Source organism: Pantherophis guttatus, chromosome 3, assembly GCF_059756535.1.
Source record: "Pantherophis guttatus breed Tessera chromosome 3, ASM5975653v1, whole genome shotgun sequence".
Lineage (NCBI taxonomy): Eukaryota > Metazoa > Chordata > Lepidosauria > Squamata > Colubridae > Pantherophis > Pantherophis guttatus.
This window is the reverse complement of record NC_142065.1, coordinates 21307433-21335026: the sequence shown is the minus strand read 5'-3', so window position 1 is coordinate 21335026 and position 27594 is coordinate 21307433. Positions and strand designations below refer to the sequence as shown.

General features: G+C 38.0%; 1 protein-coding gene across 2 annotated transcripts in view; it reads right to left on the bottom strand.

The window, feature by feature from the left end:
- ATP9A (ATPase phospholipid transporting 9A) overlaps nt 1–27594 on the bottom strand; it is a 95714-nt gene that overhangs the window by 55782 nt on the left and 12338 nt on the right. For both annotated transcript variants that reach the window (XM_034433019.3, XM_034433018.3), the window contains exons 2-8: nt 15091–15235; nt 13220–13333; nt 7410–7518; nt 5608–5666; nt 3077–3128; nt 1561–1655; nt 1081–1161 (exon numbers count right to left, since the gene is read on the bottom strand). In XM_034433019.3, coding sequence (XP_034288910.1) covers nt 1081–1161; nt 1561–1655; nt 3077–3128; nt 5608–5666; nt 7410–7518; nt 13220–13333; nt 15091–15235 — 655 coding nt within the window. The remainder of the gene's footprint in view (nt 1–1080; nt 1162–1560; nt 1656–3076; nt 3129–5607; nt 5667–7409; nt 7519–13219; nt 13334–15090; nt 15236–27594) is intronic.

The following is a 27594-nucleotide window of genomic DNA, read 5'->3' as shown; positions in this document are numbered from 1 at the left end:
ACTAAGAACCGCTTTTAAGATTCAGGGGAAAAACTATTCACTGACATCTGTCCTCTTCCTCCCAGCTTTTCTGTCCCTCCCTCCCTCCAACATTACATGTCCCTTTTGCCAATTGAAATGAATAAACAGATGTGTTTAGGGAAACTCAAAATATTAAAATAATTATCAGTATGGAACACAATCTTACTGCCTTGAATGAAAACTACCTGGGCACTTTAAATACCAAATCATTTTTTAATTGAACAGCCTTCTTGTAAGGAGCAGCTGTATGTCTCCCTTTTAAATTTCCTTCTGTAAACCATGGATTGTTTTAAATAGTGGGTTAAGTTACAATGGTTGGGTTCCCAGATAATATTAAAATAACAAACCAAGCTTTTGATTTACTAGGATGATACAGTTTACCATAATTGTCTAATGCTACAGATGTACTAATTATTATCGCTTGTTAATAAACATAGTTAAGACAAGCAATGATTTAGTGTCTAAACCATTTCCCATGCTTTATGTTGATTAGAAAATTGGACAATTATATTTGATGATGTGTTGTTAAAAAAGAAAAATTAAGTGCCAATTCTATTATTTCCTCTTACAAGACTGTAGTACAAGAACAAACTACATTTTATGCTGTTCATCTCCAAACATGTTTGTTTAGATTAATTACAATTACCCATGGAATGGTATAATTTTTATCTTGAAAGCTGTGTACTCCCCAGGTATAAAAACTGCACTCTCCAAGGCAACTTGGAGCTTAATGAAAGGAGTCATTAGCTACCAACTTGAACATTTTCCTCCAAAGTTCCAAGCTTTAAGATGCAATTGTTGATTGGGACAAAGCTGGGAGGTTATAGGGCAAATCTCTCTGTTATATATCACTTTCAAAAAACAAAATCCCTCCTTATGAAAAGATCATTCATCCAGCACATGTCCCAAACAGAGATCATTACGGAAAGTGTTATCTCGGTCTAAAATCTATATGGAACATGTAGAACATCTCCAAATATTGTTTTATAAGCCCAACACTCTTCTGAAGTTTCTAAGTTTTACTTTTTTCTTTTATTAAACAACAAAGTCAATGCCTACTCTTGTGAATGTCCCAACGAAGTTATGGATGTCAATATTTGGCTCCTCTGCATACACATATGACCTGATTTGAAGAAGGTCCTACAAAGGAAGATGAGAGTATGAAGACAGAAAAGGGGCAAAATTCATTATAATAGCAATAGCACTTAGACTTATATATCGCTTTACAGTGCTTTACAGCCCTCTCTAAGCACTTTACAGAGTCAGCATATTGCCCCCAACGATCTGGGGTCCTCATTTTACCAACCTTGGAAGGATGGAAGGCTGAGTCAACCTTGAGATGGTTAGGATTGAACCCCTGACAGAATTAGCCATCTTTCCTATAGGAACCAGAGACCAAGATATGCTCAAATAAACCACCAAGATTTAACTCAGCACATAAGCTACAAATTGGTTTGAAAAACAAATATGTCATTGGGAGATATTTTTTTTTAATGGCACGTTAGGTTGTATAATTAAAACGACGTTTGTGTTACGTACAGAAGCAGTAGGTAACCTCTGAGTACAGCTGACAGGCAGGCGCAGTTTCCAATCTGTTTCACCATCCAGCTGATCCGTTCGGAGAAAGCAGGACCCTATAGAAATATTCATCTGAGTTAATTTCTCCCTCCCATGCTATACATAGGAAATACGATACCTCATTATTTAAAGCAAATTCTTTATAGAAAGGTTTAGCCTACATGGTACAGTAGGGGAAGAATCTTAACTCAGTGATCTGAGAGGTGTTTTACCTATAATTAATTGTGGGAGTGATCAGAGGGGCTCCCCATACAAAAACAACAAAAAATCAGCAGATGGCTTGCTGAGAAAAAAATAGAGTAGTCAATAGAACTAGACATGCCTTCCTCAATGCGGTCCCGTCCTTGCATATTGGACTTCATGTAAGGTGGTGGTGAAGATTCCATCACTTTCATGTCAGAAAGGACATCATCCATGCAGTAGTCTCTAAAACTTTGGTGTCAAAACTCAACTTCATTGAGGCCGCTTCATCAGGGTTGTGCTTGACCTCGGAGAGCTGGGTGGGCATGGCCAGCTCAACAGCACTCATGTTGGGGGCATCTGTGGTGGCTTGAGTGCTCTGCCAGCAAAAACGGAGCTCGGGAGGGCTGTGTGCAGCCCCCCCCAAGCTCCATTTTCACTGGCAGAGGCATTGTGGGCCAGTCCTTCAGCTTTAGTTTGTACCAGACACAAAACACTGGTGCTTTGCACAAATCAGAATTGTCTCTGGAGATAAGATGCAAATACAGAGGTTTTTATTTTTATACATCATTCTTTTTTTGGGGGGAGGTACTAAGATTAAGCCAAATAATAACCCTATAACTTCAGTGTTGAGAGCAGCTCCATGTGTGCCTCCAAACCATCTTCTGATGTGGGTCACAGTCTCTGTGTGACCTACAAACAATTTGACTGTGGCCACCATGACTATAATATGATTGCACTTGAATCAACAGTGCTACTGGCAGCTGTTCCCTTGATAAATATTATCACACCCAGGCAGGATCCCACTGTCTTCACTTTACGAAGTAGTTTTAAAATTGTGCTTTTCTTTTCCCACAGTTCAATTTAGGTAGAAGTAAATAAATATTATGAAGAAGCTTCAGAATTGCTGATTACATAAACATAAAGCTGCGGTAGCCGAGAGTTTGCAAGCTGCCTGAACAAATGGTGGGACATCTCAGAAGAGAAGCTAATCTGAAGCTCAATGAAGCCCAAGCTACTGCCAACATGCCACATCAATCTCCCTTTCCTTCTCACTGCTTGACCTTACACAACAGGACGTCCTGCAAGATAAACAAGCTCTATGTTTTTTTTAAAAAAATCACCAATTATAAAATAAGAAGGAAGCTTGAGCTATTGAAAATGAGTGTTTGAGTTCGTCAGACTCACCAAATTTAAAATTGTATCTACTTAGGTTACATGTTCAAAATGATTATGATGTCCCCTATAACTGGCAAAAGGTTAATGGTTATTTTCACAATGGGTTCCAGATGTTTACCGTTCTTTTCTGATGTCCTCAAGAAAATCATGTCAGCAGGGACCCGTTGGTTCTTCATTGGGAAAAGAAAGGCAGTCAATGAATATTCAGTCCATAATTTTGACTGGAAATATAATATACAACTAAGAAGATTTATTTTTTCATTCGTTCAATTTCTATAGCTGCCCATCTCAATCAATGACTGGGGGAGGGTTTACAATTCAAAAAATATATTATAGTTAAAACATTTAACAGGCACAATATAATTATTAAGTAAAGGAGCTCATTGAGACAGGCTGATTATTGTATATTATATAGAGATTATTGTATAATTCCATCCAAACTAAATTCATAGAGATATATTACACAAGCAACTTCATAACTTTAAATCCCAGTGTCAGTCTTTTCTAGGTCACCCACAATAGAAAGAGACAATTTAGAAAAATGAAGTTGAAATGGTATAGGACCTAGAGCAGGAGGTTGGACTAGATGACCTTCAAGGTTCCTTCCAACTCTATTTTTTCTGTTATTTCATATTTAAGTGATATGGGAATAAACAGAACATTTTTGCCATAATAGCATATCCATTTATTCTCTTAATCAAAATGGTTATTATATATTTTTACACAGCCACCATTCAATGAAAGTAAAAGTATAAAATTCAGATCATTAAACCTGAATCATTGTCAAAGACCAGAAAAGAGAAAGCTCTTAAGACCAGTGAAGTAGAGGTGGATGGGTTTTCTAAAGACAAAACCTGAATACTGAACTGAAACAGAATACTAGCAAGGCTTCAGGCCTATCCTGAAGTGAAACAGACTTTCATTTTGGAGACTTCGTAGGATATGGAGCCTTGACAGCTGTCATGATGTATACGCTTCCAAAGGTTCCCACTTAAGTTGATAATATAAGCAAGAACTACTGCTTTGAAAACATGTGTCTGAGCAGTTATCCAAGAAAGAAAGAAAAATCCTTGTCTTTTGCAAATAGCTAATCTGGAGAAGTTTCCTTCCATTGCAATGATTCTGCTGCCCCCAAATGTCCTTATCAGGGATGTGGTTTTCCTTTTACTCTTACATCTGGTTTCAAGGCAGCTGCCTTTCTTCTCGTCCATATAAGCCCATGGAACCTACGGTCTCTCTATTAATTTGCACAGGAAAAAAAAGGAAGATTGCCACTGAAGACTGTTCCCTCCAACCTGCCAAGAAGTCTAATGATAACAGAATGCTCTTTGTGGAGAAGGCCTTCACACCAAATTCATCTTTGTAGTGTGAGGCTCTCTCTCCTCCTAATACTTCTCTACCTTGAAAGTGCTCAGTAATATCCTCAGAAAGTTTCCTTTTGCATTAAGGTCCGCCTGCTACCACCAATAGCCTCGCACCGGCCAGTACGCTCCCATAGAGAGGGGCTCCTCCGGGTGCCGTCGGCCAAACAATGTCGGCTGTCGGCCCCTAGGGGGAGAGCCTTCTCTGTGGGGGCACCTACGATTTGGAACGAGCTCCCCCCGGAGATACGTAGGATCCCGGATCTGCGCACCTTCCGCCGCGCGCTTAAGACTTTTCTATTTTATCAAGCTGGCCTGGCCTAAATCTTCCCCTTTTTAAATGTGGAAATTTTAAATTTTTAAATTTTAAATTCGTCTTATTTATAGGGGCATGGGTAAGGCGTTTTAAATTGGGGAGCCATTTTGGATTTAATTCTGTTTTAAATGTATTTTAATGTTTATATTGTATGTTTTTTAATTTTGGCTGTTCACCGCCCCGAGTCCTTCGGGAGAGGGGGCGGTATAAAAATCTAATAAATAAATAAATAAATAAATAAAGGTCAGCACCAGCATTTCTGAATAGGAAAAGCATCTAAAGCAGAGGTCTTTAAAGAAGAGCTATGCTGGCTGGAGAATTCTGGGAGTCGAAGTCCACAAGTCTTAAAGCTGCCAGGTTTGGGGACCCCTGATCTAAAGGGTTTTGAAAACCAAAGCAGGCTTTCAACCTTTGGTCAAAAGCTAATCAAAAAATGGAGCTTCCTTCCTGAAATTTTAATTAACTTCTAAACAAGAATTAAGACTATAAGATACGGGTGGCAAAATCCAGTTAACTACTAGAGGCCCGTAAAGGGATAGGTGTACATATAACACTGTGCTGTCATGTACTTCTCATCTGGATGTTTGCCTACAATTGTTTGCATACAATTATGAAGCAGCCTTCCCAATTTGGTGTCCATCAGATTTGTTGGCTTGGAATTCTGATTACTGAAGTTCAACATATAGAGAGGCATGAAATGGAAGAAACCTGCTGTACAACATGCTTTAACTATTAATTGCTATGCCATCAAAACTGACACCAGCCAGAACATAGAATAACTAAGAAGTAGTACATGATTGGAGGAGATTTGGCCCATAGAATGGGCAAGAGTCAGACAGGACTGAATGGATAACATTGTAGTCATTGTCATCATCATCATCATCATCATCATCATTGATTGCTAAATGCTGATTCCTCTGTTATGTTATGGGTATTGAGGAAAATATTATCATCTTTTAAATGCAGTCATACCTTTTCCACAATGATAAGGTCCCCCACTTGAATATTAGAACTTTTCACCTTCACTGTGCCTGAAGACAAAACAAAATACTGCTTTAAAATTCTCCAAAAGTGTGCATAATTCTTCACAAGACACTAAGCATTCTCGGTGACAACCCTCCCACGCACACTTCAATTCAGAGGGAATTATTTGGCACCTTTCTATTGACAAATATGGTCCACAGCTGATATGATCCTTGATGCTAAAAACTCAACAAGTATTAGCAAAGAGCAATGCCTCATTTTTAAAACACTGTAGAGTAGCTTTATGCAGCTGTGAACAGTACAAATGACCAGCATGCATTTAAATTTGAAGCAGAGAGCCAAAGCAAAAGATCAACAAAGTGTAGATGGGAATTAAAAACACTCCCCACTCTTCCAAGAAACATTTAGCTTTTAGGAGACCTTATACATCATGACTTGCAAAACAGAGCACAAAAGGTTTGAGAAAATATTGCTTTTTGATACAGCTGGTAAATGCCAATGATCTATATCAAAGCAGTACTCCCTTGGTAGGGGGTCTCTCTGCATTTCATAGGACTTTTTTTTTTTTAATGCTGGTCTGGTTTACTATGCTTTGTATTCATGAACTGTAGAGAGAGGAAAGCAAGAAAATAAAACTCTTAAACCAAAAACCTAAAAAGGTATCAAACCCAGCATTTGCAAATTTAAGGACAAAACTGGGCCAAAAGATACATGCTCAACAAACTTGCATCCGATAAATATAGATTTATCTTTCCCCCCCTAAAAATATTTTTCAGTATCCCAGAAAGCAAATGCAATTTTAAAAAATAGCAAATTTGAATATCCACTATGAAATTTAAATGTAGATTCAGAGCAAAGGTTTTCACAGCAAAGATTATTTGTGCCTTGTTATTTTATCTTCCATTTTATCTTCCTGGTTCTTATCAAAGAGAAGGAAATCCTGTGTTAATTAAGAGTGCCTTTTCATATGCATATTTTCTTATCCCCTTTCCATTTATTACCTTTGTCTACATTGTTTTACATATGGATGCCTGCCTCCCCATTGTATCCTCCAAAAAATAAAGATAAAGAGATAGTGGGTAGCTTCACAATAAGTATATTCATGCATGATTTGTTGGCTAATTATTATACACTAGGACATACATGCTGGCTTATGAATCATAATATTAGGGTTTACACTACATGTAGTTTGAGCCCTAATACTGTTTACTGTTTACAAATTTTACTTACCATAGTATCTGAATATTTGAAAGCAGTTAACAAGTGGATTTGTACATCGTACTATGCCATTGTTATGTTTATGTTTATAATTATGTTTAATTGCTCCAGTTGTATGAATTTGTACAAGAAAGTAAACCATGAACCATGATTTATGATTCACACACTGAATAAAACTATAATGACATTTGTTTAGGGAGTTTCTCCTTCCAAAAATTTAGCAGCTTAAATTTAAGGCTATTAAACCATGGCCTACCATTATATACAAATGGCAGCATATTTTGTTTTGTTTTTATTTACCAGATATTCATATAGTTACAAACTTTATATATGTTATAAATTTGCCTTATAAAAAAATAATCATTAGTAGGAAGGTTTTGCTAGAGCATTCTTTCAATAGGACACTATAAAGTTCTGATTTGGCCCAAGTCACCAAAGGGATAATTAAAAGCTCTGTCCATATATTTGACATCTTCCCCTTCAACCCCCTCCTTCTCAAAATTGCTGTTCTGATTATCATCATCTTTTGATAGAGTTGCAAAGAGACAGAAAGCTGGAGCCAATTTCCTGACCTCTTGCTGTGAGCTTGCTGTAAATCTGAGAGTTGACTTCCTTGTCACGCATGTAACATCGGATCTCTTCTACTGCCTCACGGATGATGGTAACAGTAAGCACAAAGCCCTAAAGAGGCAGAAAGAGAAATGGTGGAGGATTAGTCAAAGAAAATAGATTAAATCCAAAGAACTTGTCAGAAGACCTGGGAAGTTAGTGAATGATCACAACATGGAGTCAAGATTAAATGTTTAGTTAAATTTTCCATTTCAGAAGAAGCCGCTTAGTTGGTAGAGGCTAACATTTTATGATGTGATATAATATGATATAAAACCATATGATGAATGATTGAGGGGACTAGGTACCATGTTTCCCCAAAAATAAGACCCTGCCTTATTTTATTTTTTTTTTGAACCGTGAAATATGAGCTTGACCTTATTGCCATGCGCTCAAAAGCCCTATTGGGCTTATTATCAGGGGATGTCTTATTTTGGGGGAAACGGTATATGTAGGGGGACTAGGAGTGACATGATAGCAATCTTCCAATATTTGAGGGGCTGTCACAAAGAAGGGGTTGACCTGTTCTCCAAAATACCTGAGGGCAGGACAAGAAGTAATGGATGGAAGCTTCTCAAAGGGAGATCCAACTTAGAATCAAGGGGAAATTTCCTGTCAACGAGAACAATTAATCAGTGGCATGGCTTGCCTCCAAAAGTTATGAGTGCTCAATCACTGGAGGTTTTCAAGAAGAGGTTGGACAGCCCTTTGTCTGAAATGATATAGGGTGTCCAGCTTGATCAGGGGGTTGGACTAGAAGACCTCCAAGATCCCTTCCAATTCTTTTTTTTCATGTTTTATTTGTTTTATTTATATAACATTTAATTTTCATCAAACAGTGTGTGGTCTGGGTACAGTTATGTTTAAATAGTCATATTACACATCTTTGTTGTGGTATTCATCACCATAATATTGATAATATAATAACATAATAAGGTAAAGGTAAAGGTTCCCTTTGCACATATGACTCTAGGGGGCAGTGCTCATCTCTGTTTCAAAGCTGAAGAGCCAGAGTTGTCCAAAGACATCTCTGTGGTCATGTGGTCGACATGACTAAACGCCAAAGCTGCACGGAACATTGTTACCTTCCCACCAAAGGTGGTCCCTATTTTTCTACTTGCATTTTTTATGTGCTTTCGAATTGCTAGGTTGGCAGAAGCTGGGACAAGTAACGGGAGCTCACCCCGTTATGCAACACTAGGGATTCTAACCACTGAACTGCCGACCATTCGATCGACAAGCTCAGTGTCTTAGCCACTGAGCCGCCGCATTCCGTATAACATAATATAACAATAATACTTAACATCATCTTCTTTAACAACTCTCCACTTTAACATTTCCTCTTTTTATATCTCCTCCTTTCTAACTTCTGTTTCTATTATCTAGCCATTGATAAAATACTGTATGTCCCATATCAAAAAATATTCAGTTTCTTCTTTATCCTTAATAGTAAGCGTTAGTCTATCCATTTCTGCGCATTCTAATATTTTCTTAACTACATTCCCCTCAGACAGGATCTCATCATTTTTCCATTGTTGCACAAATTCTAGTTGCGGTTGCGCAAATTCTAGTTGCGGTTAGTATATGCAAGATCAGGTATGTAGTCTTTTTATTATATTTTTCTGGTAGAATGCCCAAGAAAAATATCTCTGGTTTCAGGTCTATATGTTGTTTTGTCATTTTTTTCAGCCATGTATGTATTTTTGTCCTTTTTTTTTTTTTTTTTTTTTGCTTTTGGGCATGTCCACAGATGATTGATTACACTTCCAACATTTAGTAGATCTGTCTTTATACATTTTTGCCAATCTTGCCAGTGCAAAATGCCATCTATAAAACATTTTATACAGTTTTTCCTTATATGCATTTCCTTATATGATCCCTTCCAATTCTGTTATTCTGTATTCTATGTTACATGACTAGAAATAACAAGTAGAAAAAATAAAGACTGGTAGTACAAAACAGTACTAAAGCCACATTGCTACAATGTTCAAGCTGCAAATATTCAACTTCTATGTTGCTACAATATTTCCGAAAAGATGGCCTTTTCTTTTCTTTTACTTTCTAGATAATACAAATACTTTTGGAACAAACCAAGCTTGTATCCATTTCTTCCATTCTATTCCTACCAATGGTCAAACCAATGCCTCTGCAAACTCCATAGATATTGTATTTATTGTATTTTAAATATTTTTATATTTATTTTTAAAATATTCAATAATGAACAATTTAAACAAGACAAATAAAACCCATTCAATAAGAAGGAAATACCTTTTCATTTGTGACCCCAACAAGTGATATTCATAGGAAGAAATACATTTATTTATTAAATTTATATCCCATCCATCTCACTACCCAAAGCTGCTTTGGGTGGCTATATAACCAGCCTTATCTAATTCTGATAACCTATATCATCACCTTGCTTAGTGCTTGCAAACTATCATAATACTGCTCATCAAAGTAATGTTTTAGATTCTTGTTATTGGTGATGCTTTTGTTTTGCTATTTTTTTAAAGACACCAAGACACATTTATAGTGATTTTATACATGTGCACTCCTGAGAAATAGTCCCCACTGAACACACAGGACTTTCTTCTAAGTGAGTGAGATTACAGGTTTCATCCAGGGGTGGGCTTCAAAAATTTTCGCAAGGGGTTCTCTGCCCGGTTGCTGGGTGGGCGTGGCCATGGTGGGCGTGGCCTAGTCAGCCTCCTGCACCACCGGGGGGGGTGTTGCCCTCCCCAGGCTCTGGAGACTTTCCCCGAGCCTCCAGGAGGGCAAAAATGGCCTCCCCAGGCTCCGGAGGCCCTCTGGAGGCCAGAAACAGGTCCGAACTACTGGTAGGCCCGTTTTTCACCCTCCCCGAACCTCCGCACGCACCCTGCACTTATCTGCATCCAAAACAGGCCGCTTGGGGACTCCTGGGAAGGGTGGGGTGGAGTGGGCGGGGCCAGCCAGGAGTGGGATTTGGGGATTCTCCGAACTGCACAGAATCTTAGCTAGAGGTTCTCCCAAACCCCTGCGAACCCCCAGCAGCCCACCCCTGGTTTCATCCTTTAGAAGGGGAGGACGGCAGAAATATCATCACTAAAATTCAACTTCTCAGTCTAAAAGCATTTTCTTTCATAGTTTTTCTCTCTTTTTAAGACATACTTTAAATATTTAAAAATATGTTTCCAGACTGGGATTATATATCTGTGTAAGAACATTCTTGATGTAGGTTCTTCTTACCTGAATCATGGAAAGGAAATAATTTGTTCTGTAAATGTAATTAAGCTGTCCAAAGGAAATCAATCTGCTGTACTAATTTCTAGGAATCTTCCACTCCTTTGCATAGCTTCCATGAACATTAATTCAGAATTATATTACTATATGCCTTCAAGGCTTGCCATTACAAAGAGATGCAAATGATACAGGGGACTGATTCCAGCTCTCCCAAATTTGGAAATCATTAGTATATTGTATAAAGCAACTCCAAAGGAATTTGGGGTTATTAAGTCTTGTTTGAAAGAATGGCAATATCCTTTGGAGAAATAAACAACCCTTTTTACATTTACCTAAACTCAAATCCTGTATTTTATTTACTGTATTTTTAATTCCCTCAAAGTTTCTCTTCCCCAAAGCTAGTTTTAGCCCCATGGGAAGGAACATAGATCAACTTTGGGAGGATGGGGAAAATTTGGTGTTCCATTTGCTATTTTAAAGTAAAAAATAACAGCCTTGAATTATCCAATCCTATCATCACAAGCTCTGATTTCCTATATTGTTGTTCCTTCAATTAAAAATAAGCCCAGGTAAATACTTACTGACAGCAAGTCCCAATAACTAATGAGGCTTTCTTCTAAGTAGATAAGTAGCATTCAATTATCATACTATTTTATTCCCATTATGATAGCATTTTAATTTGGTGCTTAAAATATATATCAATCATTACTCTAAAATGCTACCTCAAAAACCAGTTTATAAGGTTTATGCATACTATATAGGAAAAAAATTTATGCATTTAAAGATTGGGGTTCCAAATAATCATTAAAACTATCCCATTTATTCTGCCTCACTGATTCCTCTCAAGTTGTTATTTGACTCCAAAACGGCTGTTTCAGCAGTCTACAATGAACAAAAAGTCTATTATTTATAACTCTGGCAGCTCACATGCTGAATTCTAATGGTTCGTGTGATCTGAACAAATTACAATGAGCTACAGGTTTGAAGCAAGCCCTGTTAAAAAAAATACAAACTAATTTCTACAATAAACACCATACAGTAGTGCAGCCAGATGTGTATTCCATACCATATAAAATGAAGGCATATTAAGAACACAAGCTACTATTAAAAAGGGGGAAAGTTTCTAGCAATCATGCTACATTAAGAAGTGGCTTGCTTTGTTAAATTCTAAATTTAAGCCAAGCCATTGGAGATAGCTATCTCTCAATACTTTTTTTCTTTTCAAAAGCAAACAAAGGCTTAATCAGAATAACTACAACTGGGAATGGGGGAGAAGAGGAAATTTAACCTATTCCTCTCTGTTGCTTTCTACATTTCAAGTCCCTCCCTGCCCCCCCAGCAACCTCAAAAGTGGTTTTTGCCTCATGAAAAGAAATATAGATCTGCTTTGGGAGGAAGAGAAAATTTTGTTTTCCATTCGCTATCTTAAAGTAAAAAAATAACAGCCTTGAATTATCCAATCATATTATCCTAAGCCCTGATTTGCTAAATTGTTTGTTGGGAGAGCTATAATTGAAAGAAGTTAAAATCCCTAAAGGCATACTAAATCACAGCTACCCAACTGATAATCTTGTGTGGCTTCCGGAGATCTCTAAAAAGCATTAGCCATTATAATTTTTTTAAAGTGACACAACCGGTTAAACACATAACTGGATTGTTATTATTTATCATTTTATTAATTTTATTACATTTTTGGTTTTGTCCTCCTCTTCATCCAACTCGTATGACTATAGTTCTCTTCTCACAATTAGTTGAGCCAATAAGAAAACACATCTGAACCAGATTCAATTTACTGCAACATATATTTAAATCAAATGAAATGAAATTTAGCTTTACTCCTGGCCCTACCAATTTTGTCTTTGGAAACCAGTCATTAACATACTGTTCAAAATCCAAGTGTGGCTGTTGATGCAAAAACAAAACAAAACATAGCACTTCCTTGTATTAAACAAACAATTAAACCATTTATGGTTTGTTAGACACAGACTGCTGGTGAGAGGAACAAGCAAAACCAGTTAGAACTGTGCAAGTCAGCATGTTCCTCCTTAATTTCCATATTGGTCAATATATAGTTTATATAGTTTAACCTTTGGAAGGATCTAGAAAAATAAAACAAACAAACCCAAAGTCTATCTACTTCGTATTTGTTCAGCGTTTAGTCCATTGTTCCAAAGACAATTACAAAAATGCTTCCATGACAACCTACTTTTTTAAGGGAGTTAACCCAGGAGAATATCTTTAACTGAACTCTTGGAATGATTAAGTTATGGGATAAATTACTCCCCTGATCAAGTGTCTCCCTGTGTATTTCATTTTCCTGCATCACTCAAGGTTTTATTTCTGAATGGTGAACCTTTATTAAATCAATTTTAAAAGTTAAACCAAGCATCTACAATTCCCAAAGACATAAAGGGCAGGTTTCATAAAATAAGCTAACAAAAACCATTTTAAGTTTCAGCATTACTTGGATCTCAGAGATAAGGTTAACAAAGGACATCTTGTATTCAAACACTGAAACTTTTCTTGGATAAATAAACCTGATATTACCTACCAGTGGAACCCAATATGTGTAAAGTGCACCAAGCCTCATTTCAGGAACAAATTGAGAACAGGCAAGAAATAAAAAGTAGAGATTGAAGAAATATTTGAATTGGTTGAACAGGACCTAAAAGCAGAGCGAGGAGAAGATTAAGTAAGTGACAAGGGAATATTGGAAGCAACTCATCCAACATAAAAGCAGCAATCCACAAAAACATGTTAATTTGAGAAGATTCTAAAAAGGAAATAGTTGGACAGTAAAACTTTACTGATTTATAAAAACACACACATACATACACACCAAATACTCTCATCTCTAGGCAGAATATAGGTAGTCCTCAATTTACAACCACAAGTGGAACCAGAATTTTTGTTGTTATACAAAGCAGTTAAGTAACTTGTGCCTGATTTTATGACCTTTTTGCCACAGATATTAAGAGAATCACTGCAGTTATTAAGTGAATTAGATGTTCGCTTTTTGGAAATCAGCTGGAAAGACAGCAAATGGCAATCATGTGACCCTGAGGGGGTCATGCAACTGTCATGAATATATGTCAGCTGCCAAGCGCCTGATCACATGACCATAGTGCAATGGTCAGAACTGCAAGGACTGATTATAAATCACTTTATTCAGTGCTTTTGAAACTCTGAACAATCACTAAATGAATGCTTATAAGCAGGGGTGAAATGCTCCCGGTTCGGACCGGATCGCCCAATCCGGTAGCGATGGCAGTGGGTGGTTCGGAGAACCGGTAGCAAAAATCCCTGCGCCCCCCCCCATGCCCAGCTGAGCCCCATGATCATCAGAGGCTTTTTTTTTTTACTTTTAAAAGCATTTTTTCTATAACCTCTTCCGATGAAAAAATGCTTTTAAAAATAATTAAAAAAAGCCTCTGATGATCGCACAGCTCAGCTGGGATCATCAGAGGCTTTTCAAAGCATTTTTTTCTGCAACCTCTTGGCCGAAGGTAAAAAAAATGCTTTGAAAAGTCTCTGACGATCCCAGCTGAGTTCCCTGATCAGCAGAGTGGTATTTTTTAAAGAGCCTCTCTGCCGATCCCAGCTGAGTTCCTGATCGGCAGAGAGGCTTTTCAAAGCATTAGAAAAAATGCTTTGAAAAGTTTTTTTTTTAAAAAGTTGGCCACGCCCACCCAGTCACATTACCCCCACCACCACCAAGCCACGCCCACAGAACTGGTAGTAACAGATTTTACATTTCATCCCTGCTTATAAGCCTGTAGCAGTTTGAATCAGTTCAGTAATCTTTAATCCTCATTCTATTGTACTTTTGCACTAGTATTGGGAAGACACATTAGATGAGAGTTAATTTACTTTAGAAATGTATTTCAAAGTAGATTATTTAAGGTAATTGTTCATTGGGTGAGACATTCTTGCCTTCATTTAGCAAGATTTAATGGAAATACGGGAGGTTAGGAGACCATATGAGAATATCCTGGCCTCCCATATTTCCATTAAATCCTGAGAGAAATCTCATGAGGGAACTCTTTTCATAAAACCTTTGCAGTGATTGTGCTATTATAACAACTGGGGCAGGAAAATTCCTGTTCATAAGAAATAACTGAATAATTCCTCTCTTTAAAAAAAAATGAAGATTTTTTTTAAAAAAAACCCACTTCTATTTTGGTTTGTTGGCTATTATACACAGATACATCTGTGGGAGGAAATGACATCACATGGGTCATGATGTCATCATGCAAATAGCATGATTGATTTGCATCAGAGGTATCATGTGACTGGTGCCAATTAGTGGCACCCGTCACATGTCACCATTAGCAAATGGTGACATTTGCACAATACAACATGCCACATGTGCTGTTCTGGTTTTTGTTGTAGATTCTAAGCAATGTCTATAATCATACTTACTCCTGGTAGAAAAGTAAAGAAGTTGTACTTCTGGTTGTTGACGACATTGCGTGGATATCTCTGATCCCTCTTTTCGGGATGGCCAAGCCAGACGGTTCGAGGCCTGGGATCTCTTCTTCCACAACATCTTAGGCATTCACAGCATCTGTAGAAAAAAACCCCAGAATTTAAAACCTTATTACCTCAAGAAAAGCAAAATAATGCCAGCTTGTTCAACCAAAGGTTGCACTTTTCTGCCATTGTTCCTGACAAAACAATAAGCCAGGATTCTAGATGCAAGTGTAAGAACAAATGATAATTAAGCTAGGCTTTCTAAACCAAAATCAAACTGAGCCTTGGTAGTACAGTGGTTTAAAGCACCCTGTTATTGACACAGCTGCCTGCAATTACTGCAGGTTCGAATCTCCCCAGGCTCAAGGTTGACTCAGCCTTCCATCCTTTCTAAGGTAGGTTAAATGAGGACCCAGTTTGTGGGGGCAATAAGCTGACTTTGTATAAATATACGAAAGTATGAAGGCTATTGCTTAACACATTGTAAGCCGCCCTGAGTCTCTGGAGAAAGGCGGCATATAAATCAAATTAAAAAAAAAAAAAAAACCAATGGTTTCAAATTGTAATTTGGGATTCCCTTCCCTAATCATATTTTTCTCTTTTAGTTCTCAGAACAAATTGTTTCTCTACATCAGGGCTGTCAAACTCCCGGCCCGTGGGCTAGATGCATCACGCACTGACCACACCCATGTCCAATTTAGTGAAAGGGGGGGGGAGTCTCAACTGAATCTATCTGCATAAATTTTTTAGATACATCTTTTAAAGCAGAGAACTCTAACTCCAATTGGCACAAGAGATGCATGAGTACCAGCTCATCAACCCAAGGGCTGATAAAAGGTAAAGGTAAAGGTTCTCCTTGCAAATATGTGCTAGTCGTTCCCAACTCTAGGGGGTGGTGCTCATCTCCATTTCAAAGCTGAAGAGCCAGCGCTGTCCGAAGATGTCTCCGTGGTCATGTGGCCGGCATGACTAAATGTCAAAAGCACATGGAACACGGTTACCTTCCTACCAAAGGTGGTCTCTACTTTTCTACTTGCATTATTTACATGCTTTCAAACTGCTAGGTTGGCAGGAGCTGGGACAAGTAACAGGAGCTCACCCCATTACGCGGCACTAGGGATTTGAACCACTGAATTGCCGACCTTTCAACTGACAAGCTCAGCGTCTTAGCCACTGAGCCACCACGTCCAGGGCTGATACACTGGAGCTTTTTCATAAATTGATTGAAAAATCTTGAGTGAATCAGAAACGAAGAAAGTGAGTATCACATTATGCCATTAATATACTGAATCAATGCATGAGTGACTGTGAACAGTGCTTCCAAGTCCAGAAAGGGATGCAATTGTTCACAAAACCAAATTGTGCAAAAGCCCTCCTGACCACAACAGTCACCAACATTTTAAGCAGCCCCTGTGAGTCAGGAGGATCCCCAGAAGTGTGTGCTGGTCTCAAATGGGGAAGTGCAATCCCATCAGGACCAAAGGTGAAAATGTCTCAGACCTCAGGGGCTCAAATAACCCCAGCAATGGAATTTTGTCAGGATGGAGCCAGAATGGTGCATTCCTCACCATATTGATCACTTCACTTCTAGTGCATCAGATTTCTGAAACCTTTTGTTCTATTTTTATTTATGAAATGTTAATCTGCTTTTCAGTGTTTAAAACACCCTGAAGAGAGATTTTGAAATGCCTCTTCATTAAAAATTGAGCAAAACAGTCGAGTCCAGAATGTTCAGTTCTTGACTGAACTTTTGAAAAAAAAAGTGCAATAAAATATGTATTTCTTCAATGAAATGTACTGTAATGTTTCTACATCCTGAAACACCAATTAGCCAAATACATTTTAGCCCTCTTTACTGTGCACAACCAACCTGCGTTTAATGTCATATGAACCAGAATGTTGTCTTTGCTGAGTAAATAAGATTTACATTAACCATGATTAAGCAATCATACACAGGCTGTCTAGAACCAATCACGGAAGCAGCTTTAATACTATGATCTGGTTCCAAACCTATTTTAATCTGGTAAATAATTAATCGTTAGACACTAAATTCAAAGTAAGCAAAAGACCACAACTTACAAACCATAAAATCTGGAGTGGAACAACACACTTAGCCATCATAGGGTTTATTTGGATTTGGTTGTGTATGTGAGAATGGAATATATGCATGCCTTGAAGCTAGTTTGATGACTTTTCACTTTGTTATGACTGCTTAATGGTTCTTTATTAGAAATGTAAAAAAAAAATACTCTGGAAGAAAGCATACCAAACTTATTCCATTCTATTGTCAATCAATCAATCATACTGATCCATGAGGCCACCAGGAAGTAAGATCCACTACCTTTTTAATCCTTGAACTTTTGTTTGTTCAGTCTGGAGCTGGCCCTCCTAAGAACAGTAGCTAAATTAAATATGTAGCTACTGTTCTTAGCAAAAAAGTTGCAGATGTACTTGAGATGTCAGACAAATGTGTTAAAGAGGCACAAATACACTACAATCCCTCCCTGTTTCTCTAGCCCTTGGAATTCCCTCTTAATTATGCCACTGAATTTCAATTCAAGCCGAACAGTGAAACTTGTTTAGTACGATTCTTGGACGGCAAATCCCAGGGCAGCTAGTTAAGACTGGAATTTGAAAAACATATTTGAAGAAGGTGGCTGAAGTCCACTCAGTGATTTCTTTCTTCCTGAAAGACTCATAAAAAATGTAAGGCACAGAACGTATTAAAAACTTAAACAAGTGCTTAAAATAGGCTTAATTTTATTTTTTAAGAGAGAGAAAGAAATGTGCTCTCCCCCACCAATAAGAGATTTTAAAAAAAGAAGAATCCTGGTACAATTTTGGATGAACACTGATAGAAACCATCAGTTTCAATCAAAGAATAACAGAACATAATGACAGAATAACAGAGTTGGAAGGGATCTTGGAGGTCTTCTAGTCCAACCCCCTGCTCAGGCAGGAACCCCTATACCATTTCAGAAAGTGGTTGTCCAATCTCTTCTTTAAACCTTCCAGTGTTGGAACTGGAGGCAAGTCCCTCCACTGATTAATTGTTCTTTCAGGAAATTTCTTCTTAGTTCTAGGTTGCTTCTCTCCTTGATTAGTTTCCATCCATTGGTTCTTCAGGTCAAAGCCTTCAGGTGCTTTGGAGAATAGGTTGACCCCCTCTTCTTTGTGGCAGCCCTTTAGATATTGGAACACTGCTATCATGTCACATTAAGGAAAGCCTGTCTAATAGGACAAGGCAAACACACTTACGCCATGTTCTACCTACTTGTTGGAAAGTTGAGGTGGGGTGGGGTGAAAGAAGCTATCATTTCCTTGAAGAAAGTACACTTCAGTGACAATGCTCCCTCAAAGGCATGCAGATCTTTATTTGCTGATAAAGAGATTACTCACTTGACTAAACATTGCTTACAAATAAATACATCTTATCCCAATATTTCCACCTACAAACTCCGGATGCATCCTGTTCCTCCAGTTACCCAACTGAGCCCAAAATTTATGTTGCTGAAACATTTGTTAAGTGAATTTTGTCCCATTTTATGACCTTTCTTGGCTCAGTTTTGAGTGAATCACTGCAGTTGTTAACTTAGTAACACGGTTGTTAAAGAGTTGTTAAACTGGCTTCCTCATTGACTTTGCTTGTAAGAAGTTTGCAAAAGGTCACCATAAGAGCCGTGGTGGTGCAGTGGTTAGAGTGCAGTACTGCAGAGTACTTTTGTTGACTGCCGGCTGCCTGCAGTTTGGCAGTTTGAAACTCACCAGGTTCAAGGTTGACTCAGCCTTCCATCCTTCCGAGGTCAGTAAAATGAGGACCCAGTTTGTTGGGGGTAATATGCTGACTCTGTAAACCGCTTAGAGAGGGCTGTAAAGCAGTATATAAGTCTAGTGGTCAATCATTTAAATATGAGCCAGCAGCCAAAAAAGTCAATGCAATCCTAGGTTGCATTAACAGAGGGATAGAATAGAACAGAATGTGCTGGAAGGGGCCTTGGAGGTCTTCTAGTCCAGCCCCCTGCTCAAGCAGGAGAACCTATACCATTTTGGATTAGTGACTGTCTAGATTCTTCTTAAAAACATCCAGTGTTGGAGCGCCCATGATTTCTGGAGGCAAACTATTCCACTGATTCCACTGTTCCATTGCTTTCAGGAGAGATCAACCAATTTCATCAATATATTTCTAAAACAAGAAAGTCACTTCATTTTACTTAGATAGAATCAAGTTCACATGAAGTATTAGTACCGCTTTATAAAACCTTAGTAAAAATACTGCATCCAGTTGTGGTCACCATATTATAAAAAAGAGGTAGAGATTCTAGAAAGAATGCAGAAAAGAGCAACAAAGATGATTAGGGGGCTGGAGGCTAAAACATATGAAGAACAGTTGCAGGTGAGTTGCAGGTGAGGGTCAAAGCCGGCGGGGGCCTGGTTGCAAAGCCGGGCTCCGGCATGGAGCAGGCCAAAAATGGTGGTTCTCTTAATTCCAAATCCAGAGGGATGGAATCAAGATCAAGTGAGGTACTGATACCACTCTATAAAGCCTTAGTAAGTCCTGCATCCAGTTTTGGTCATCACACTATAAAACAATGTTGAGACTCTAGAAAGAGTGCAGAGAAGAGTAACCAGGATGATGAGGGGACAGGAGGCTAAAACAGACGTGAACGGTTGCAGGAACTGGGCATGGCTAGTCTAGTGAAGAGAAGGACCAGGGGACACAGGATAGCATCTTCCAATATTTGAGGGGCTGCCACAGAGAGGAGGAAGGAGGTCAAGCTATTTTCCAAAGCACCAGAAGGCCAGACAAGGAACAATGGATAGAAACTGATCAAGGAGAGATTCAACCTGAAAATAAAGAGAAATTTTCTGACAGTGAGAACAATCAACCTATGGAACAGAAGTTGCCTTGGGAAGTTATGGGAGCTTCATCACTGGAGGCTTTCCAGAAGAGACTCGACTGCCATTTGTGAGAAATGGTGTAGGGTCTCCTGCTTGGGCGGGAGGGTTGACTAGATGACCTACAAGGTCCCTTCCAGTTCTGTTAATCTGTTAAATCTGAATTGGGTTTATCTAGTCTAGTGAAAAGAAGTTCTAGGGGTAACATGATTGCAGTATTCCAATACTAGTGGCGTTGCCACAAAGAAGAAGGGATCAACCTATTTTCCAAAACACCACAATGAAACAAATAAACAATGGATGAAAACTAATCAAGAAGAGAAGCAACCTAGGACTAAAGAGTAATTTCCTGACTGTGAGAGCAATTAACCAGTGGAACAGCTTGCTTTCAGAAGTTGTTTATACTCATCATTGGAAACCTTTAAGAAGAGACTGGACAGCCACTTGTCCAGAATGATATAGGTCTCCTAGTTCACTTCCAACTCTCATATTCTGTTCTGTTTTAGATTTGAGTCCTAGGCAGATTAGATGAAAGTAAATCTACTCAAGTTAGGAAAGCATAAATTTGTGCTTCATTCATTTATTTGCATCAGTTCATTTCCTTCGTTTTTACTCAACAGAATAATCATGTAAGTTACTAGCACAAGCAGAAATAAATAAAAACCAACATAAATTAAAATGGGCACATAAATAGAGAAAACCTCATATGATTCATGGTCCTATTAGAATGGCCAACCTTTCACAAAGGCAAATTTGCAGCTAGGGTATTTACGAAAGCTATTTGCAAACAAAAAGAATTCAAATTAATCTCCATACTGTGAAAACATTTTTTCCAGCCAATTTAGAGCTGTTGGTTAGTGCCTCTGTGTTGCATTCTGTGAGTTTCACACTTGCCTGTTCTTTTCCTGGCCAGTGATTTTTCCTAGTACCTAAAGCTATCTTTTCTCTTGCTGATTGTGGGGAAAATTGTGAAATTGGATATTTGTTCTCCTATTGCATGCTTGACTTCTGCAGTGTTGACAACTGCTCTTTTTCAAATCTAGGGGTTTCGCAACCTCATACATTTTTTTTCAGCAAGAAATCTAGCTTGGTTCCACTTTTATTTTTAATAATATTTTTTTCTGAGATAGTATGCAAGTGATATTGCAACAAAAGAACAAAGTATGCTGCTTCATAAACACAATTTATGTGTCTCTTATACATCTGGGTGAGTCAGCTGTTAAAAATCATATAGGAATTTCAAAGCAAGAATATCTTACATAAACAGTTTATTCTAAATTATAAGGACCAGCACACTATCCTGCAAAGAATCCCATGTTGTCCTTGAAGTATCCCTCCTCACCCCTTATTTTTCTGAAGAAGAAATCTGTGTTATTCAAAATTTTGCATGATAGGCTATCAACATAAATTAGATTAAGATGAACTTAATACAGTTGTATTGATCATTTTTTTTCTATTAAATTTCTTCTGAATTTTCTTCCCATAAACTAACATGCTTGAACCACCCTGGTATTTGCTCAGTATTTGAGGGCAATGATTCAAAGAGTTTCATAATGAATAATAGAGTTGCTATGGAGTAACTATGGCTCCCATTTGATTTCATTGTTTATTTGACTACAATGTTTATAGATGGATATAATTCCAAAGGAATACAAAAGTGAGTTGCTGTACTTTGTTGCTCTGCTTGTATTGATAAAAGCTATAGAAGCCAACTGGAGCAGTGCCTTCAAACCATACTTTAAGACAGGAGTAGGGAACGATGGCCATTTTATGATCTGAGGACTTCAACTCCCAGAATTCCTGAGTCAGCCATGCTGCCAACTGCATGGCTGGCTCAGGAATTCTGGGAGTTGAAGTCCACAAGTCAAAGAGGGGCCATTGTTCCCAATCTCTGCTTTAAGACATTTAAGAATCAATATTCTTCAATACAGGTTCAATATAAATCTCATTTGAATGGTCCACTTATTATTTATGGAAATTTTTAATCTATCAGGGGTCCGCAAATTATTTATAACAAAATACTTAGGATTCACACAAGCACTTTCCTTAATAGTAAATTTAAAAGTTCTATAGGACTTTATAATTCTAAATTAACAGATTCCATTAATCAAATATTGTATCATAATTTACCATGATTTTTCCCCCATGTTCATGCTTTACAGTAGAATGAAACAAGTAATACAAGTCTTAGGCACACACAAATTCCAAAATTCTTGGTTGAGCCATAGATCTCTTCCAAAATCAGAGGAGATAACAATTACATAGTTGTAAAGTGTGTTGTGTTAAACATATGTTTAAATGTGTAAATGCAGCAGTGTGTGTGTGTGGGGGGGCTGAAACATCAGGTCTAACCTGACATTTAATCTTCTTTCAACACATTATTTTTGAATTTATTTCTCTCCTCATTTAGGGATTGCCTTGTTTAGTGACCATTTGTAGTTACAATGTGATGAAAGAGTAACTTTGTGATTGATCCTTACATTTATGATCTTCACAAGTCTGTAAAGCAAAAGAGAGCTGAAGTAAGATTGTAAGAACAGTCACAATTTCATTTAGCGACTACTTCTGAGTTGCCGGTCCCTATTATGGTTGCTAAATGAGGACAGGCTGTTCTCATTTTAGCTATGTTTCATTTTCTTTTTGAATTTCTTTGGCTTACTATTCCTCAGTTTCTGCACTCAGTATTAATTTGCCCTAAAAGAAAATAGGATAGGTCATTTTAATAAAGGAGCATTCAAAAGAAACAAAAGCTTAAAGATTCCACCCGCCTCTCTCTCTCTCTCTCGCAATTCTGTTGAAAGCAAAAAATGAACAAAGCCCTCATGAGTAGAAGCTCCCACTCATCAATTAAATATTCTCCACTAAACCTTTAGCATTTACTCAATACTAAATTCAGTACTTAAATTTCTTAATACTTAGAAGAAAAATGATTTTTCCTTAAGGAATTATTTAACACTTTCAACTATACATTTTTTTCCATGAGATTGCAAGCTGCAGAACAGGAAATTGGTTGGGGAGTGGCAATCAACCAGCAAGGTAGTTTTGTTCTTGTTTTCTCTTTTAAATTAAATATCACATTTCTTGCTTTCTACTTCACCGCTTGCAAATAAGTGTAAAAGAAATCTTATCTCGTTAAAAAAAAATCTAAAGGTTTCCCTCTTTCCCCCAGAGAAGCGGCAGCTGTAAAAATCTACTGGGTTGTAAGGAATAAGATAGGAAATGTTAGCTTAGTTTAAATAAGAAATATTTCACCCAGTAGCAGAAAGATTAACTTACACAAGAGTCATTTTCAGACATCCTGTTGAGAACAAATCCAACATGATTTCCATGTAAGGTCAATACTTTCTAAACTAAATATTTTAACAGGAAATAGTCAATGAAAGGCAAGAGATTAAATACTGCTGTTTCCCTGTTCCATGATCCCAGTTGTAATATTTATATATGGGATAAACTAGCAGATTTTAATTTTCAATTTTTTTTAAAAAAAGCGTAAGGCTGCCTCAGGCAATGATAAAAGAGGAAAGAAGAAGGCTGGCAAAAGGATGTTGCTTTTAGAATAGGAATGAATCTCTAATGTTGGTGCATCTGATCCACAAGTCTCATGAAGGGCCATTCTTCTACCCCAGAATTCCACAAAGAGAGAGAGAGAGAGAGAGAGAGAGACAAAGAGAGAGAGAGACAAAGACAATCCCAAACTCACCCAGCGGGCATTGCACCTAAAATGGGACTAGAACTCACAGTCTCCTAGTTTCTATCCTGATGCCTTAACCACTACGCCAAATTGGCTGTCTAGTCCTGAAAGCTGGATCTACAACACAGGAAAGAATTACAACACCCCTGACAGGAAGTTATTCAGCCACTACCTCAGAGAATGTATCAATTTTCATAACTGAATATTCTGTCCTTGAACATGGCTTTTGTGTGATGGTTCTAATACTTAATACTACCTTTTTGGAAGAACTTAAAAACTCATTTTTTTTCCAAGTGTTTATATGACAAGATTCAAATACTGGTTCATTGTCCTCCTCCTTTCCATTAATCTACATTCTCCATTTTAGGAAATAATGGAATATCAATAACGTCAACAATGTTAGAATAAAACTTCTGCTTTGACACTAAATGTGCTGTTTGCATGCATTCTTTGTTTCATCTGTGCTTAGCAAAGATGACTCTATTGTTAAAATAACTACAAACTGTATTCATTACATTAGCACTAAAGTTTGTCAGAATTGCCAGAAGATCCCAGAGGAACTAATTCAGCTTATCAGGATTTTAGATTTTTAAATATAATTAGGAACACAGTTCAAAGAGGTTGGGCTCCTGCTAAGAGCTTCCTGAATCTACTCATCTCCTTCACCAGTACAACTTGCCACCAGACAATGATGTGGAAGAAGTGTACTAAATACCACTGACAGCTTGCACTGTCAAGTAAGTGTTTACAAGGAGAAGAAAAAAGAAGACAATGACAAGACCGAAAGAGATACCTGGAGAGAAGGTCAACAGACTGAAGGAGGGGAACATTTCACAGTACCTGTTGCAACAATAAATCTTAATTCTCCAAACACTTAACCCCATATTCGGGTTGAAGTCTTATAAAAAGGTCACTCTTAGAGTAGTTTCTTTATGCAGACAAGAAGAAAGACTATATATACACTATGTCTGTGAATAAGCAGATCTGCCTCCTACATAAGAGGCAAGATCTCTATATAGATCTCTGCTTCCAGTTTTAAATTCTAGGCCTTCTGCTCTTGCTTATCCATGTCAATGGATACTTGGCTATTATCTTCCTCATCTTGAGAGACTCCAGTATCTGTTTATACATGTTTTTCTCTAGTCTGAGAACTCTTTTCCCATCTCACCAGCTACAATCCTAAAATCTTTTTCCCCCTCCCTCTCTCTCTCCCTCCCTCCCTCTCTATTTATTTATATATAAATAAAATTTATTGGCCACCCATCTTTTTTTTTCAACCCACTTCTCTAACTCTTATCAAGACTGATTTTTATTTTTTTTCTTCTAAAAAACTATCTCCCCAAATATTATATAATCCCATATTTCAATTCCCATCAGCCCCTTATCAAAGGCATCAAAGCCCAACTCTTCAGTTAAGGGAAAAATCAGAGAAATTTCTCCCAAATAAGCCTCCGTGTTCACCACTGACAGAAAACGCTGAATGCACAATTACAGAGTAGCAATTAATTCTTGCTCAACTGTGTTCTTTTAACATCATACATGTAATAATAGAAGGTGAACCATGAAGAATAATCTGCCTTCAGACTCCTGCCAATACAATTTAAATTTAATGACATTTCCATTATTTCTAGAATGGTCACTATGTGTATCAAAGGAAAAAAAGCATTAAAGCAATAGTACAAGTTTAAAGGACAACTAATCTGTACCTTTCTGGAATATTGGTGCCCAAGCAACATGAAGCAGTACCTATCTATTAGAATAGCATTTCCTCAGAGATTCAGATGGCTCTAACAACACTACTCATCTTCAAAAAAACCCTGATTTCCCCCCCCAGGTCTTAGATTAGGTGATATTATGGGATATGATATTATGGTGATATTATGGGATGTGACATGTACTTGCTGGAGAATAAGCAGCTCAGCCTTTCCACCATGCACAGTGGCTCCAATAGCAAATAGGCCACCACAATCTTTTTAAAAAATCATGCTTACTAAACAGTTTTGATCTCAATGGAAGATAATAAATGTTGCCTAGTGAGCTCCACATGGAAGACTAGAATAAAACTAATACAGAGAACAAATTGCTACTGTCCATTGAATAGCTATGTCCTCTGGTGCATTCATATACAAGTGTATTACCTACACTTAACCCTAAGCTACATCATGGTACCCTGATGATTTGTGGGGGGGGGGGGGACCCTGAGCCACATCATTTCTTGTGTGTGAGGGTTAGGATTGACATAAACCAATGATGGCTAACCTTTTCCGGACCGAGTGCCCAAAGCAAATGCGAACCCCCCCAAGTGCAATGCACATGTGTGTCCCACACATGCATATGTGTCCCCCACATGCACCCCACATCGTGCATTCATGCACCCCCGTGCATGCGCAGCAGAGACACGAAGACCAGCTGGCTGGCGGGAGGCACATGTGCATGCACAGCAGAACTGAGCTGGGGTGACACCTCGCATGCCCACAGAGAGGGCTTTACATGCCCTCTGGCATGCATGCCATAGGTTCACGACCACTAACATAAACTGTCTACTTGTTTCCACCAATCATTCAGCCCTTATTCCCAGTCTTGCTTACTTATTATTATATGGGAATTTAAAAGCAACTCTCCTTGCAACTCTTGACGAGGGTGCTGCTCAGATAATCAAGTGTTAATTCAGCAAGTCAGAATATTCATTACCTTCATGCACCTCTAAGTAATATGCATTACTTTTATGCACCTCTTTGAGCAGGAAGAAAGTTAAGTTGATGTTTACCACAGCTTCCTATTAATAACTAGGTTGGGACTACTTGGCATACTGCCTTGTTTTAAAGTTGACTTCTGCATCTTAGATGATAAAGATCATGCTTCCAGGCAGCTTCCTGATTTATTTTACCTTTTGCAGGAATGAAGAAGTGATAAGACCTTAAATAGGTCACAATGCTAATGCTCATTTTGGTTTATTAAACCAGAATTTGATTATTCAAACACAGCCACTTTCATATGCGCAGGCAGAAAAGAGATTCCTTATATAATTCCCAGGAAAATGAAGAAATGCAGCAGAACAGTAGATAAGATCTGGAGATCAGAGCCAAAAATGATGAACAGGTAGTTAAATATTTCCAACAGGTATGAATCAAGTTTTAATAAACATTTTACAAAAGACAAGTCTGTTTAAATATGTCTGATTCCCTTTTCCTCAGGGAAAAGATTTTGTTTTATGCCTTTCTTTATACTGTGATATATATTTCATATTTTCTTTTTAAAAATCATTGATGGAGGGTTGATTTATCTTCTCTAATTGAAGAAGATGCTTTCCTTCCTTAGAAGTAAAATTTAGCCTGAATATAAACCATGGAGAGATTGATTTTGACAACAGTATGTTCCTACAACTTTAACAGCAGAAACATTTGTAGAACATTAACAGGGATAAATAGGATTGGTAAAACATCACAATGGCATACTGTAAACATGATGTCACCGAGTCATGATGTCATTGCACAGATTACAAAATGGCGAGATGATGTCTGTTGCCCATACATCAGTGGTGGGTTGCTACTGGTTCACCCCGGATTGGGTGAACCAGTAGCGGCGGCAGCAGGAGGCTCCACCCACTTGCCCAGATGCTTCTGCGCATATGCAGAAGCATCATCCATGTGCAAGCACACACGCACCCATGAGCAAACTGGTAGTGATGGGTTTTGAAACCCGGCCCTGCCATACATAAACCATGCCATTGCATGATGATATTACAACACACAGGCAGTTTGCTCCTCTAGTGTGTGTGTGTGTGTGTGTGTGTGTGTGTGTGTGTGTGTGTGTGTGTGTGTGTGTGTGTGTGTGTAGGAGGGGGGAGTTTTAGTCCCACTTTAGGC